This window comes from Hermetia illucens, chromosome 1, assembly GCF_905115235.1.
Source record: "Hermetia illucens chromosome 1, iHerIll2.2.curated.20191125, whole genome shotgun sequence".
Taxonomy (NCBI): Eukaryota; Metazoa; Arthropoda; class Insecta; order Diptera; family Stratiomyidae; genus Hermetia; species Hermetia illucens.
In genome coordinates, this window is record NC_051849.1 from 165332642 (window position 1) to 165347750 (window position 15109).

At 41.8% G+C, this 15109-nt stretch overlaps 1 protein-coding gene across 1 annotated transcript in view; it reads left to right on the forward strand.

Annotated features, from left to right (window-relative positions):
* Nucleotides 1-15109, forward strand: part of LOC119649262 (NEDD8-specific protease 1) — a 326154-nt gene that overhangs the window by 56668 nt on the left and 254377 nt on the right. The window contains exon 2 of the mRNA XM_038051353.1: nt 11377-11461. Within this exon, the coding sequence (XP_037907281.1) occupies nt 11377-11461 (85 nt within the window). The remainder of the gene's footprint in view (nt 1-11376; nt 11462-15109) is intronic.

Sequence of the window (15109 nt, forward strand, 5' to 3'; positions counted from 1 at the left end):
ACCATCCCGTACCTGAGCCTTGAGCCTCAGCTACTGATGTTTTCATGATACTATTTTCTGTCGTTTTCATTGTTGTACACTTTGTTCGTTGCGCCCAGCGTTCCTATAACAACTTGAACATTTTTACATGTCTACCAACAACTCAAGGATGGTATTTCAGCACAGAACCAATTTCGATATTTCGTAGTATATTTTATTCTTATTTGAAGGGAAAATATTTTATTATTTTATTATATACGTATATGTGTGTATATATAAATGCTTTGCAGAAGATAGAATCTGCTGGGGTTCAATCTATAACAACAACTCACATATTGTATTCGTGCCTTCTTTTTCCTATTTTTGAGTCCTTCTATCGCGATTTTTCCTGATTTTCAGTTTTTGAGACGTCGAAGTTAAAGTCAATGGAACAAGACAACTTAAGGGAGGGTATGCACAAGTATTTTAATGAGCTCGGAAAATACTTTTTTTTACAGAAAATCGTATATATTCAATATTATGTTATTTTCATGTCAGGAAGGCAACGACGTACAAATTCTGTTGCAGGTGAACCGTGTTTTGTCTGCTGGTATACAAATTTATATTAAAAATAAGATTCATTTCCTCGAAAAGCTAAATTTAAAAATAAGTGGAAGATGATAAGATTCTCCATTCCGGAATTATAGAAGAAAGGAGGATTATTGTGAGTTTTTGTGAGACACTGGATAATTGATACCAATTAAATTCGATTGTTGGAAGTAAATAAGTACATAGGCCATATGCCTGGGAGTTGTATCCGGATTCAGAGGTAAAACTGGTTAATATGTATGTCAGTGACATATTTATGATGTTCTCAAAAATTCGTTGAAGTAGTGAATACGGTACTCCCTTACATTAGGGTCTATTTCTCGTTCGCAGTATTTCTTGCTCGTGGTAAACAAGCATCTAAATTAATATAAACTTATAACATCGCGAGCACAAAATTACAATAGATTTTTAGTCTTGATATGACTTGATTGTAAGATTTTTTCGATTCGGAGCCTGTAGTAGGGACTACTATCACTCAATGCTTGAGGACAGCACTACCGCATGGAGGTTTCTTATTGATCCGCTTTTATGTAATCCGTTTTAGGCATTTAAGTCACTGACTCTGGATGCAAGCAAAGAAAGTTTCTTTATGATTTACTGGGCGAATACTACGGGTCGAGAAACACTGAGCCTTCGTAGAAATGTCTTCCAATATCGTCAAATTTTACTCTTAAGATAACTGAACCTTTTGAAGTCACGGTGGTCATTTTAAAATAAGCGTAGAAAGGACAGTTTAAATGATTTTATTAATATAAAGTTAACGAAAAACTTCACAACTTTTTATCATCTGTTCTCTTCATTGAAAATCAAATGTCAATCTTAATTTCCTAAATTCAATTATTTTTCTGAAACCAAAATCCAGGCCTAGTCCGCCACGGAGAACACCGGTGGTGACAACTGAATAAATTTTGAATGTTCACCCCGCTGCGCCATAGATTTTTGGGATAAACTATGGACTGAAACTATTGTTTGTATCTACTTTGAACCTTCGCCTTTAAGTTTGTTAGAGCCGGCAATTTCTTGACTGTAATGGCGCACTAGAAAGTAATGTGCTCGCCGGCAGATGAAGACCTGTTTGGGCCGGTCCCGGACATCGAGCATGAAAGACTGCTCCCGTCGCCCCAGGACTTTCAAGGGGCCCTCATATGATGGGTGCACTGGCCTCTGAAGAGCGTCCACCCTGATGAGGACTCGCGAGCTTGTCTCGAGATCCTTGGGGGTGTTGATCTTCGGCGTCGTATATCGGGAAGGTGGAGCCGGCCGCAGTTTCGAAACTTGAGCAGACGCAGCATTCTGGAGTCGTTTAATCTGCTCTGCTATGATAGTCAGCACATGGTCGGCAGGGAGCCGGAAATTCTCGGCCTACTTAGTTTTTTGCGTGCTTGTTCATTTTACACTTGTGGCATGTGTAGCACTGTCTGGTTCAAGAGTTTACGTCCTTGTACGTGGACAGTGAGAAATATTTTCTGGTTACTACCCGGTTTGCCGTTCTGATGCCTGGGTGCACAAGATCGTGTACTGTGTGGAATACTTCCTTACGAAAATCGGCCGGAATGCACGGCGTAAGTCCCTTGTCTGAGGTCTCACAGAGTAAGCAGGAGTTTGTGCCGAAGATAGGAAACTCTTTGAACTTGTATTTGAGGTTTGTCCCCTGGCCCTGAATTTCTGGCTCCTCGTAATTGCGCTTAGCTGAATTCAGTTGTTTCGAAAAGAAGCTCAACGGTTGCCAGGTTTCGTCCACCAATTAGTTAAGAGCGGCGCCTACCACTGTGTCTGAAGGATCGACAAACACGGCTAGGGTGCATCGGGCCGAGGAAATGCCTGTAGTGTAGCATCAATAAACTGTAGTATGACAGTTTCAAACACCTCGACGGCTTCAGTAGATCACGCAACCTCGCGCGTGTCTTTCGTTTTGAAGCGTTGAGGATAACTTGGTGATGAGCGACCTTGGGCAAGAAACGACGATAGAAGCTTAACATGCCTAAGAACCTTCGCAGAACCTTCACCATGGTTGACAGGGGAAAGCTTTTGATTGCTTTTTCTGTGTCTGGTTGAATTTCGTCAGGGGTGACCATGTGGACGTAATTTGGACGAAATTTGCATTTTTCAACGTTTAGAATGAGCTCGGCCTCACGGAAACGTTGAAAAATGCACTCGACATGGTCCAAATGCTCAGATTTGGAAGAAGACGTGACTAAAACATCATCCTTGTAAACGAAACTGAAGTCTAGTTTCGTAGGACAGAATAGATGAAACTCTGAAATGTCCGCGCAGCGTTGCGTAAGCCAAATGTCATCTTCGTGAATCCGAAGAGTCCGAAAGGTGTGAAAATTGCCTTTTTCGGTAGATCTTCGGGAGATTCAGGGATTTGATGATACGCCTTGGCAAAATCCAAGGTTGTAAAGGCGCGTTTGTCAAGGAATGCGCGAACTCATGGATGATTGGGATAGCTTCTGGAATTGTTTGAGCATTCAGACATCGGTAATCTCCGCAAGGCCTCCATTCGTCGTTTGGCTTAGGGACCATATAGAGTGGAGATGTCCAACAATTATTGAAAGGTCTATATAAATATGTCAATTTCCAGCTAGTCTAAAATGAGCTTAGTATGTGTTGAGGGGGTATCCATATCAAGTCGTTCATATATAGACTTGATGCTTCCTAACATGGCCCACCTCTACATTTTCTTCCTTTGTTGTCCTGCGCTCAGTAATGCCGGCCACTTTTTATGCTGTGACTCTTTGGAGTTACTTCAAACCTGATGCATCTTTTTAGAAATCTAAAATTCCTACTGATACTTACGGATGCCAAAAGCTGGTTCTGGCCCTACTATTGTGAATCCAGAACCTTGGCGAGCCAATCTGTCAGCCTCCTCATTACCAGCGATTACTCACATCAGGAGTGTTTCATTCAGTCGGCCAGATTTCAGCAACACATGGTAACAACTCTACTCCAATTGGCTTAATATGTCATTGTTGTTTAGCGCTGATAATGACATTCTTCTGGTGGCAATGGAATGGCACATATTGGCATCTACTATGGCGGGTAGCTGCTAGTGGCCCCACCCTAGTGAACATAACTAGTGCAGTCTTCCTAACGTTCACCGTGAGTCCATTGTGGAGGCACCAACTGTTGATTTTATGCAGAGTTGATTGATTCCATGTTGCCTTACCTAAATTCTTGTTTTCTCCGGGGATTGCCCTTTCAATTTTTTCCGTGAGCTCACGGATTTACCTTTCTGATAGGTGTGTTGCCTACAGTGAAATGACTATTTAGGAATGTGTGTATCCCTTATGAACCGATCTACTACAAGTCTCTCTAGTCGTTTTAGTAAAAACGACGTTAGACTGCTCGGTCGGAAGCTTTTTGCGGCGTTATAGATGGGTTTCCTTAGTTTGGGAATTAAATATCTCCTTTACATCACGTCACGTATTTGGAATATAAGCGTGTGCTAGGCATGCACGGTATGTAGACGCAGGGTAACCCTCTATTACTAGCGCAGGAATGATGCCATCCGGATTTGCAGACTTACATCTAGTTAAATGCCCTTTTCGCTCGCTCAGGTGATACTACTTTGCATACCAGATTACAGTCTTTTGGTTGAGGGCTGTATGCACCTATCTCTTCCCAAAAGCGTCTCTATAATAATCGTTTAGCCTATCTTATGCTTTTCTTCAGAGCTTTCTGTGCCTCTTCATACCGATTGCAGCCAGTGGCTAAATCAAACTTCAGAACACCATTGAGAAGCACCCTTGTTGTTCTCCACTGTTTTGCCAAATGCGGCGGGGGGGGGGCACCTTTCTTTTAGGCTAGTTGTGATTATTTTGGTTGTCCTCTCAATTCTAACAGTGAATTTAATGCGCCTCCCAGGGATCGTTACAGGGGCGCTCAGTTATATTTTATACGTTGTTCAATCTGTCTGTCGCGGATTCCGAAATGGAGTCACCGGGTGGATCTTTGCCCATTATGAAATCTATGCGCCTGTGATTCAAGAGTGTGATACCGTTTGATATTATCTATTCTCCTCTAAAGCCGCAATGGTACGAGATGCCACCGTGATTTCGATGACCTTTCGCCTGACCATGTTGAAGAAAGTGGGTTCATTGCACTAATTGTGGATCTACAGATCGGTTCCTACCTGATACTCTAATAGTCTCGATCCTCTTCTATTGATTTTGAAATTTGCACAGCATATGTGGTTTACTCCCATGTCTTTACTTTTGGCATGTTGGATAGTTCTGATGAATGCTTCACTTCACTTCTTCTGCGTCATAGGGAAAATACGAAGGGCAATATGGAATTTCTTTATTTCCCTATTTAGTTTTTGGCTGGTTTGGCTGTTGTGGTGTCGTGATCCCATAGGTCGTTAATCAACTTAGCCTGGAGGAATTTGGAGACCAAGAACCAAGAGAGGGGTAGCATATAAAAAGTCAGCATTTTGGAAGTTTAGGTCGCTAACTTCCCATTGAGCTTTGTGATGTAGTTTATCAATCTTTTGAATTTAGATACCCGACGCCGTTAACAAATCACTTTAGATAAAAACTCACTGAAGAAGAGAACAACTGCTCCTCGAAATACCGGTATATGAGCAATAAAAACTCATTATTCAGCATTTAGAAAATAAAAATTTTGTTTTTTTTTCTTTACTTTAGGGATGTCTACTTAGAATGTGCATTATAATGTATTTTCCATTTTCCTTGTGTAACCATTATCACTTGAGAGTAACTTCAGGGCAATGTATTGCCTGAAAGTTTTTTACGGTTTAAAAATAAGTTTTCTCTGCAATCAATCAAAATGCTTAGATGAAAGAAAGGGACCAGCCTGCAATCAGGTCCTCTATCAAAAAGTATCTTATATACTCTCTCAGCGGATCGTTAAACTGTGGCTTGGAGTTTTTTTTCAAAATTGTAATATGGTATCCTTTATACATACTGATGGTAAGATAAGTTGAAATGGTTGGACTTTTTCCCGTTTGGTTGTATTCGACAGTGCAACCCTACTTTGCAGTTTTGACTTGCCATCTATCTGTGCCAACGCTCGAAAAGAATCACAAATCTCTAGACTCTGTGGTCTGAAGGTCATACAGCAAAACTGACGTATGCTTTCTTGCTCAAAAGATCTCACGAGTTGTAGTTTCATCTGCACAAACCACTATTTGTTCTTACTCGGTTTATGAGAAAAAAAATGTCATTTGAGGTTATAGAGCCACTTTTGAACATTACCCGGGAATTATATAAAATAATTGACATTCATTCAGCGCCTCACAATTCGGTCGTACCAAAAACTTTTTCCAGAGGAAGCCAACTACCATCAAATCATTTTTACGCAACATGTGCCACAAATTGCTGATGTAATAACTACCAAATGACTGTATTTTTGGTGAATTATTACTCCCCGAGCAAATTCGATATTCTGTCGGATATACTCGCCAGCAGGCATCATTCTACAGTTCATTGGAATATAGTTGACACGTGTGTATCCTTCCGAGTATAGTTTATTGTACCCGTAGTAGCCAAAAAAGTGGAGAAGAGCTGATATTTTCCGTGCGCCATAAGAATAATTCCTAGATAAATTGTACCTTAGTTCTGTATGAAATCCATGAGCTATTTATCTCACTTTGTGTACTACATCCTAGTTTTTGTCACAGTAACCTTGAGTGGATCTGTAAAAATATTTTTCATGGTATAGGTGGGCAGAGAAGAGAGGACTACGAGGATGACTTTTCTTCAATCTGAATCCTGGCAGAGATACATGCCAGTGTGGGGGCATATTATGAGAATGTTGAAAGCCCACAAGATCACAACATTAATTTTGATTTTATGATTTTATCCTGCCGTGATAATTGTTATTTATAGGGTGGATTGTAGTGGGACAGGTTTAATGGTATATTAGGCTAGATAGTGCCTGTAGTTGGCTGAAATATTTTTCCAGAGACACTGTATGGGGTCTGGTCAGATAAAATTGTACTCATTCAACGATTGGATTCATTGCAGTGATTTGAAGTAACGAAAATAAGAAGTAAATAAAGTCCCAGGAAAATCACTCTAATTTTTGTCTATTTTCCCTTGCAATATGGGTGGAAATGAAGGTCTTGGGAATTTAACGTGAGTACTTGTTGTGTAGGCATAATCCCACGGTCCTCATTAGACACGGTTTGGGCTGCGTAAAAAGGCATTCATACAGCCTCTTCTGACTGTCATTTTTTATCTTTTCTATATTTTGAAAGAGACTATGAGACTATGACTATGAGACACTTAATACTGAGCAGCTATAAAATTAAACCAAAGAAGCAAAAGCATTAAATGGGACTGGTCAAATTAGACCAATAAAGACAGGAGACTACTATTTTCAGCCCGTTAACCGCTTAGACTGAGAATCTTGGTTTTGTTGGTGTTTATCCTCAGTCCAACTTTTTTGCCTCTCTTTCCAAATCCAGAGCCATTTGGCCCAGGTTCATGACCTGGCGAGAGGGTAAGTAGATGTCGTGAGCGTAGACGAGGTGTTTGAGGAAAGATGTTATCGTCCACTGTAGCATGAAGAACGTCATAGATAACAAGAAGAAATAATATCGGTAACAGGATGCAGCCTTGGCAAACTCCGCTTTGGACCTCACAATCCTCTGAGATATTGCCTCGATGTTCCACGTGACATTTTGCGCAATTATATGTCGTTCTTATAATAACTATTAGTTTCTCCAGAATGCTCCTCTTGCGTAGAGCACTTCATATACACTCCCTCTTCATGCTATTGATAGCTTTCTCGAAACCGATGAAGGGCAGTTGTACCAAAGATATAAACTCTGCATATTGTTCCAAAATGATCCGTAGGGTTTTGATGTCGTCAATGCAGGAGCATCCTGAAATGTTCTTTGATGCGTTCCAGAATTACTTTAGCTATTGTTTTTGTAACACCAGGGAACAGGCAGATACCCCTCAAATTGTCACTTTCACACTCATTTTTATGATCATCCCCATCTTCCACTCTCTGGGAAAGGTCTCGGCTTCCCAAGATTCCTATACGAGTGCAATCAGCAGTAACAGCAGGTGCAGTAATAAATAACACTGGAAGGTCGTCAAGCCCAGCGGCTTTACTTCGTTTGAGTGGATTGGTGGCCGAAATGATTTCTTTTCTGCTTGAAGGAACAGTCCGTATCTGGCCATTTCATCCTGAAGAGTAGGAACTTCACCGAATTTGATAAAGTTAAGGACCATGTTGAAGATTTCATTCCACCTCTTCAGTTGATCATTATCGTGGATCGGAGGTCGTTCATTGACATCTTTTATAGGACAGTTGAAAGATTTGTGACCACATGCAACCTCTTTCTTGATGTGGTATACATTTCTGAACTAATTGTGACCAGCAGCATCTTTCACTTTCGAGACCTGCGCAATAGTAAATTCTTTCTTGTCACCGCGTACAATATGCTACACTTGTCGGCATTTCGCTCGGCATCGGAGTTCGATCGTGTCACGCCTGCCATCACTTGAGTGGCCAGTAGAGCATTCAACCCTTTCCACTCATCAATCCAGTCAGCCAGATCCTATGTCGCCCATTCGGGACGTGGCCGACGACCTGTGTAGTACCCGAGAAAAGAGTATTTTTGGTGGTAGACCAATGCTCATTGATATTCTCAGGCGGGTTAATTATTATATCTGCCGCTCGACCAGCAAGATAGTTCTCCCACTGTCGAGCGACAACTGGGTCACATAAGTGTTCGATGTTGAACTTAGAAGGTCACAGCTCCCAAACCTTGCGGAAAGTGGCGGAAGCAAGACGCAAGCAAACGTAAGCGACCATTAGAGGATGATCCCCTTCGAGGCCGATACCAGCGCTTCTCTTGTTAGGAACATCCAACAGACAATTCCTAAGTCTACTGCTGATCTCGAAGTGGTCGTTTTAATTATTCGTACGGCGTCATTTTGTTGAAACCCATCTGAGTTTATGGCAGGCCCTATGCTCGACCAGTGTGCCACCAGTGATGAGGCGGTGGAAGTTCCATAAATACGCGAACCTCCTACCATTACCGTTGCGGTCGCCAAAACCGTGGTTCCCCCATCATATGTCCGAAAAAAAAGATTGTCAGATCCCACCTTGGCGTTTAGATCAGCCTTGAGGAAATCTGCCTTGAACTGCGTCTAATTGCTAGTAGAAAGCGTCCTTCTCCACTATATCGGAAGCCTCCGTTGGTGTGTAGTATTGTACAATTTTGATGCTCCTCAACGTGATTCGCAATTTTGCAGTTAGGAGTCTGCCAAAAGCTTTGCGATAGCCGTCAAAAAAAGCCCGATACCGGATTCATGTCTGCTACCACTTGGCTTTCTGGAGTACAAAAGTGCATTGCCATTAGTGTAGCAAGAGGGAGAATGGTACTCTCCACAGTCCCGCCACCTTACTTTGCTTAGCCTCAGAATGCCCAGCTTATATCGTTGGAATTCCCGCTCAAGTTGGAGCAAGCAAGCGTTCTGAGTACCCTCGCTACCGTTGTTGACGAGCGTGCGCACATTACAGAAACCAATCATAGTCCGTTTTCGATATCCAAAGGTTGTTGCCATGAGGTCAGCCACTATTCGAGGCGTTTGTGATGTGGAATTTGTAGACCTGGGATATCTATAGTTAATTACTTAGGCAGGCTAGACCGGATACCGGTTGTTGCGGTGTTGGCGATGATGAGTTATGACATTGCAGCAGTGAAATAAGCACAAAGACGAACATAACACTTTAATGAGGGCCAGAATTCCAATCCAGAGATCCCAGATTGACAGGCTGACGATCAGCTAATTCAACTCCTGCTGTTTGGAGCCAGGTGACTTGTGCTATATCAGTTTTTGAAGAACACAGAAAAATGTGATGTAATAGGGGGGGAGGGGCGTATTAATATTCTTTCGACATCAGTTGGCCGCATGAAAGTATCCGCATTGCTTCAATGTGCCAGTTTTGTTTTTTATCGAGAAGGGTGCCCAGCGTGGTGTAGACTGCGGCATCTTGTTTACTCGTTCAGAGATCAACTAATCATAGCATTGCGGCATTGCAGGTCGGTATTGATTCCCCTTTGGTATTACATCCTCCAACCTTTAGAAGTAGGGCGCTCAATTAATATCTGGTGAATCTGACAGTGGATGTCTGTGATGTGGTATGGAGGTATTGAGATTATATTGATATTTTTCGACGCAAAGCAGATACTCTCAGCAACTATTCTAAGCGATGGTGCTAATTGAATAGGTTGCAATCTATTAACATGGTATGGTTTTAGGTAGAATTTTGACATTATGCATGATAAAAACCTCGAGATCTCATTTGACCTCCACAAAAAGACATCATTGCCATTATGAGTATACTGCCCCGTACGGGAATAAACGTTTATGACGGTATTATGGAGTTTGCTTCGTACGTACATAGAATCAATTATGGTTTTAAACTGGATAAACAACCTGTTCCGAGCTCGTGGCGTATTGGATGCCAACTATAATGGATGTTTAAATAGTTCTTCTCAACTCTCCAGTCCATGTTTTTGACACTAGTGTGATGAAATTAGTATTATCTACCGGTAGATCTGCGGGAGCGCGCTGTTACATGATTCGAAGTTTTTACTGGAAGCCTGCGTTTCATGGTAAAATGCGCATGCAGTTGTTTTCTTTGTCTTGTCTAGTTCGTTGCCCTTCGGTACAGCTGGACTGTATGATTCTGGAGGATGAGGCTATTAACCAGAAATAAAATAGACTGACCAAATGTCATGACGAGCTGGTGTTGGGTGGAACCTTAGTGGTTCAGCTGACACCACTTTGACACAATTAATCGATAAAAATAAATTAAAATTAGTTCTCTGTTCGAAATCCCTTATGCTCATTAAAATATAGTGAAGGCTATCAGAGTTAAAGGTTTTGAAAAAGGAAAAGTTGGCGGAACATTAAATAGTCATTTAGGAAGCCTTGAAGAAAAGGAGTAAATTTTGATTCACTTACACAGGACCCGAAAAATGGTATTCAAGTTCACGAACCAACAGTTGGAGTCTCCTTTTCTTCAGCCTTTGTCCCCGTCACAAGCGGGGTAGGCTCATCGTGATCGGTTTCGCCATTTTATTTTATCAAATGCCTTATCTGGATGTAATTGCAAGGCTCTTATGTTCACATCCAGCATATCAAGCCATCGTTGTTTCGGCCGGCCTTTTGGCCGTTTACCATCGACTTCGATGTGCAAACCAATCTTGGCAAGTGAATCCTCGTCAGCGTGAATTGCGTGACCATACCAAGACGCTTCTCTCGCAATTTTTCCACGATTGGTGCAACCCTATATCGATAGCGGATATCCTCTTTTTGGGTGTGATCAAACCGTGTCACGTCACTAGTCCAATGCAACATCTTCGTCTCCATTACCGTAAGACGGCGTTGTCCTTTATAGTCGGCTAACACTCAGAACCATAATAGGCGACAGGACGGACGAAATTGCAGTAAATTTATGTTTTGCGGCGTACGTTGATACCTTGATTATTCAGGTTGCTTTGGAGTGGTAAACTATTTTCATATGGGGGAAGGGGGAAGATGGTAAGCAGCGTATAATTATACATGTAAGTTGTCGCATGACAAAAATTCGTAAAATAGGCGAAAATTATAGGTATACTTTTAGAGGCTCCAATATCTATGTTAATATGTAAAGTGAGAAGAGAGCTAACTTTGAAAAGAATTATTTGCCGTGTGGGTACACAAATTAGTGGTTGAATAAAGCGAAGTATCAAAAAATCATTTGCACAAGTTAAAAGGATCACAAAATATATGTATTTCCCCTCCTATGTATCCTAAACAATCTTTCTATTTGCAGATCGATGGACATGACTCAGGGACAGAATCTGATGGTGATTTAGATGCTGAAGAGGATTTTCAACAAGAGCGGGAAATCGAACTAAGTAAGTAAAAGTTTCCGTGCTGCTTATTATATTATATATATGTAGTTTTATGAATAATTTGCCTTCTTCTCTGCTGAAATTTGGAGTTCCATTATCAGAAATATATTTCCATTTTTCTTTTTATTGCTTGAATAAGCAATTGCATCAAGAACGAAGTCCGAATCACCGGTGTTATTCGAGCATTAAGCTTTCACAGTGGAATATAGGGATTCAAGTCTCACTAGAAACTGAAAGATTTGTACAGTAAGCTGGATTTCGGGTAAGGGCCGGCTTAGTTTTTAATGTGTGACTTGGTCTAATCTACATTATAATTTCGGAAGATCGTAATAATAACCACATTGATTCCTAACATATTGTTGCGGTCTCGAAAATCATAACATACTTTAAGGATCAAATTTTCTGTTGAACTGTTATGCTACCAATTATTATTAACCATGTCATATATTTAGGCAGAAGTTTTAGTCCATGTGCTACGTATTTGTCTGGGAAAGACATCTGCACAAATAAAAAGCTATTTTTCCCTTAAATTTTGCGTGTGTTTTGAGTTTGGCCATGGATCACGTTTTCCTGGCACATTTCGCCTTTCTAAGCTCTGTTTGAACCCTCATTATAACATCATAATAGCCCATTACGCCTCCCTTTTCTTCCGATAATGATCTGTGGGGTTATACTCTTGTTCAGCGTACCGTTCTATTTTTTTCTCTCTGCGTGGCTCTTTTCTTCTATCACTCTTCGATGTTATACACTTTTGCAAGCGCATCCGCTTCTCCTGTTTAGGCAATGCACTTCAGCTACCAGTAGATCATACGCTAATGCTTCCTTCCAGATCAGTTGCCCATAAAAATGAGTGTAGGGGGTCATCTCGTCGTGACTAATCCGGGATAATAAATGAGCACTTTGACGTTGTGCAGCATTAGTACAATTAGTGTATTAGGGGGGTCTGGGAATGAGTTTAGGTCGACGTCGAACACATCATGCTCCGCGTAGTCGAGTGTTGTGGTGCATTCGGAGGACTCGTCCAGTTCAAAGCGATGTAAATATTTCCTGTAACCATCGTATCTCATAAGAAACTGCATTAGGTGGTAATTCAATTTTCTTGACTTTTGCTTGACCCATCTCTCAATACATGGGATCTTCAAGGTCCGCAGTCACATCGGAACGATTCATCCTACTTCACTAGTAGAGACAGGGTTCCTCATTCGCTTGAAGATCCAAGGGAATCATTCCCACACACATTGCCTCACCTGATACTCAGCGCGATTTGCTGGTAAACCCCAAATCAGCCTTTTCCGGTTCACCGCGTTGTCCAGTACTCCCACCCAGAATAGAGCTTCGTTCGGATTTCACTGCCACGGATGGATTTCACCACGTCTTAAATAAATCTTCAAATAACAGGTATCATCCTTGCTAGATATGATGCCTTTTGCTGCGCATACTCTAAGTGCTCTTCAAGCTCAAATTTACATCTATCATTAATGACCGATTTTAAAGCGAATTCTTGATTATCAACCTGGTTTCTGATGGTTTTGTTTTTCCTTAGATTGGTGATAAGGTTCGCTTTCATGTTTTCGTCCACCAGGTCCAGTTCAACCATGCGTGCTGGTGTGACAAAATATTCTTCCTGTGCGTCATCTGTCTCGCACTAAAAAGATAAGCAATTTAGTCACGGTGCCTAACAAAGTTGGACAAACTAAGGGCATTCCAAAGGCTGTTGGAAACGCATTGATTGTAAAAGGGGTTTGACGAAAGCCTATACTATTGCTTCGATAGACAACACGCTAGCCCGTAGAATGCAAGCAGCCTGTTGTATATAACCCTCTGCAACATCTTGTCCATAGTATCTAAAGGCAGATACGCAGATTTGAAGAGGTTACGCCAGGTGATTTTTCAGATTTCTGTAGCGGAATTAATTTCTGTCTCTTTCACTGATTCGGAAACACTATATACGGTTCAAATGGGATTATTAACTATGTGGGCCTGATTTAAGCAGGTAGCTTGAGGGCTGTATTCGGAATCCCGTCCAATACCGGAGCCTTATTTTCTACAATTCGCCGATAGATTTCTCGTGGTTGTGAGGAAAGAGTTGCAATTATTTTAAATGAGAGTCGTAGTCAGCGTTCTGGATTTCCTGTAACAATTCCGCTTACTCTCTCGTGCGGCCTTTTTAAGGCTATTTGCCAAGAATGGAAGAAGGTTAGAAAAGGCTATAGTTGTACTATTAACCTCGCTACTTTGGAAAGGCTGAGGTCATAGGTATTCCAATTCTGCATAGTGCTCCTTGAGTATAATGTGGTATTCTACAATTAGGTCATCAATTCGGCTGCAGATTTGTGCATTACAGTTTTGTTCCGGGGAGTGGAATCCTTTCACACGTTCCTAACTTCAAATGGCATTTCGTGGTCCGCATTTTGCACACATTCACCTGGGGTTCCTCATCCATGCGGATCCTGGAATTTTGAGGGTACAGAGATTGGACCAGCCTATTTTCCATGCGGATCTTCAACAACCAAATGTAGGTATCCAATTTCCTAAGAATTTCGCAATATAGAACAATCTTGAGCTTCGACCCGCGCAGCCTTCGTTGATTTTAGCTATGCGCGAACTGGAAAAGTCTTTGGACATCTGTCGGTCGTATGCTGTTAGATGGCACCCACGGATCAGGGCTTGCGGAATTCAAAGCAGGGGATGCATGCATGTTCTCTCTTGTTGTCTAAGAGATGCTCGATGACAATACTTTCTGGGCTAGTTTGCCGCTAGCTGAGTTACCAAATGCCAGTGTACCCGCAAGTGACTCCTGAATTGTTCTCAGGATGTGCTCTATCGACCGCCTGGTGCAGCTTCGGTATCGGCGGAGATTCCTTGTCGTCCGAGTGCTTGCAAATTTTACTCGTCTCGTTTTTCCAATCGACCTCATCCTGAGACCGCCTTCTGCTGATATTCAAAGTGTTTGCTGCTATATTCCTTGGCAATCACCTAGTATTTAGGGAGGTCTTTTCGTCCCACTCGTCGATAGGATCATACATTCTTTGCAATCTTGTTCAGAATATAGATGTCTTTCTGATATTGGCTCTTGAGTAGGACTACACCAAATTTCCGTGCCTTCACTGGCTTGAGACAGTTGCCATTCTTATCGATCCTCGTTCTTTGAGGCTAAAAACCGTTACTCCGTTTGCCGTTCCGTTTCCAGAGATCCAGGTTTTGTTTTCAGCACGATGGAGCTGCTGGCTGGCTAGCACTGATCCGGCGGCTATTATTTTCTGGCTCGATGTTAGCAGCTCATCCTCCGATGACACCCTTTGTATCAAGTAAACGTGAAAAAAAAACATACTGGATGGGCCGATCGCCATGTTAAGGATAATAATTTAAATTGAGAGTACCCAAGGTATCCAGGGCCTGCATACTAGAGACAAAGCTCCCCCTTGGTCAGGCATTCCATGGCGGCTGCGGTTCCAACTCTGACTGGAGGTTCTATTAGTACGTTTTGCAGTGCACGGTGGACGCTCCTCGAGCTGCTGCCCTGCATACTCTTAACTTGTCGGAAAAGAGTTTCCAGCGCCCACCGTGTGAGGTTTCTCAATAGGTCGCCAAGGCATGAATTTTGCAAATTTTACATGCTATGAGTTCGATTGTTTTTTCGATAAAGCGAAG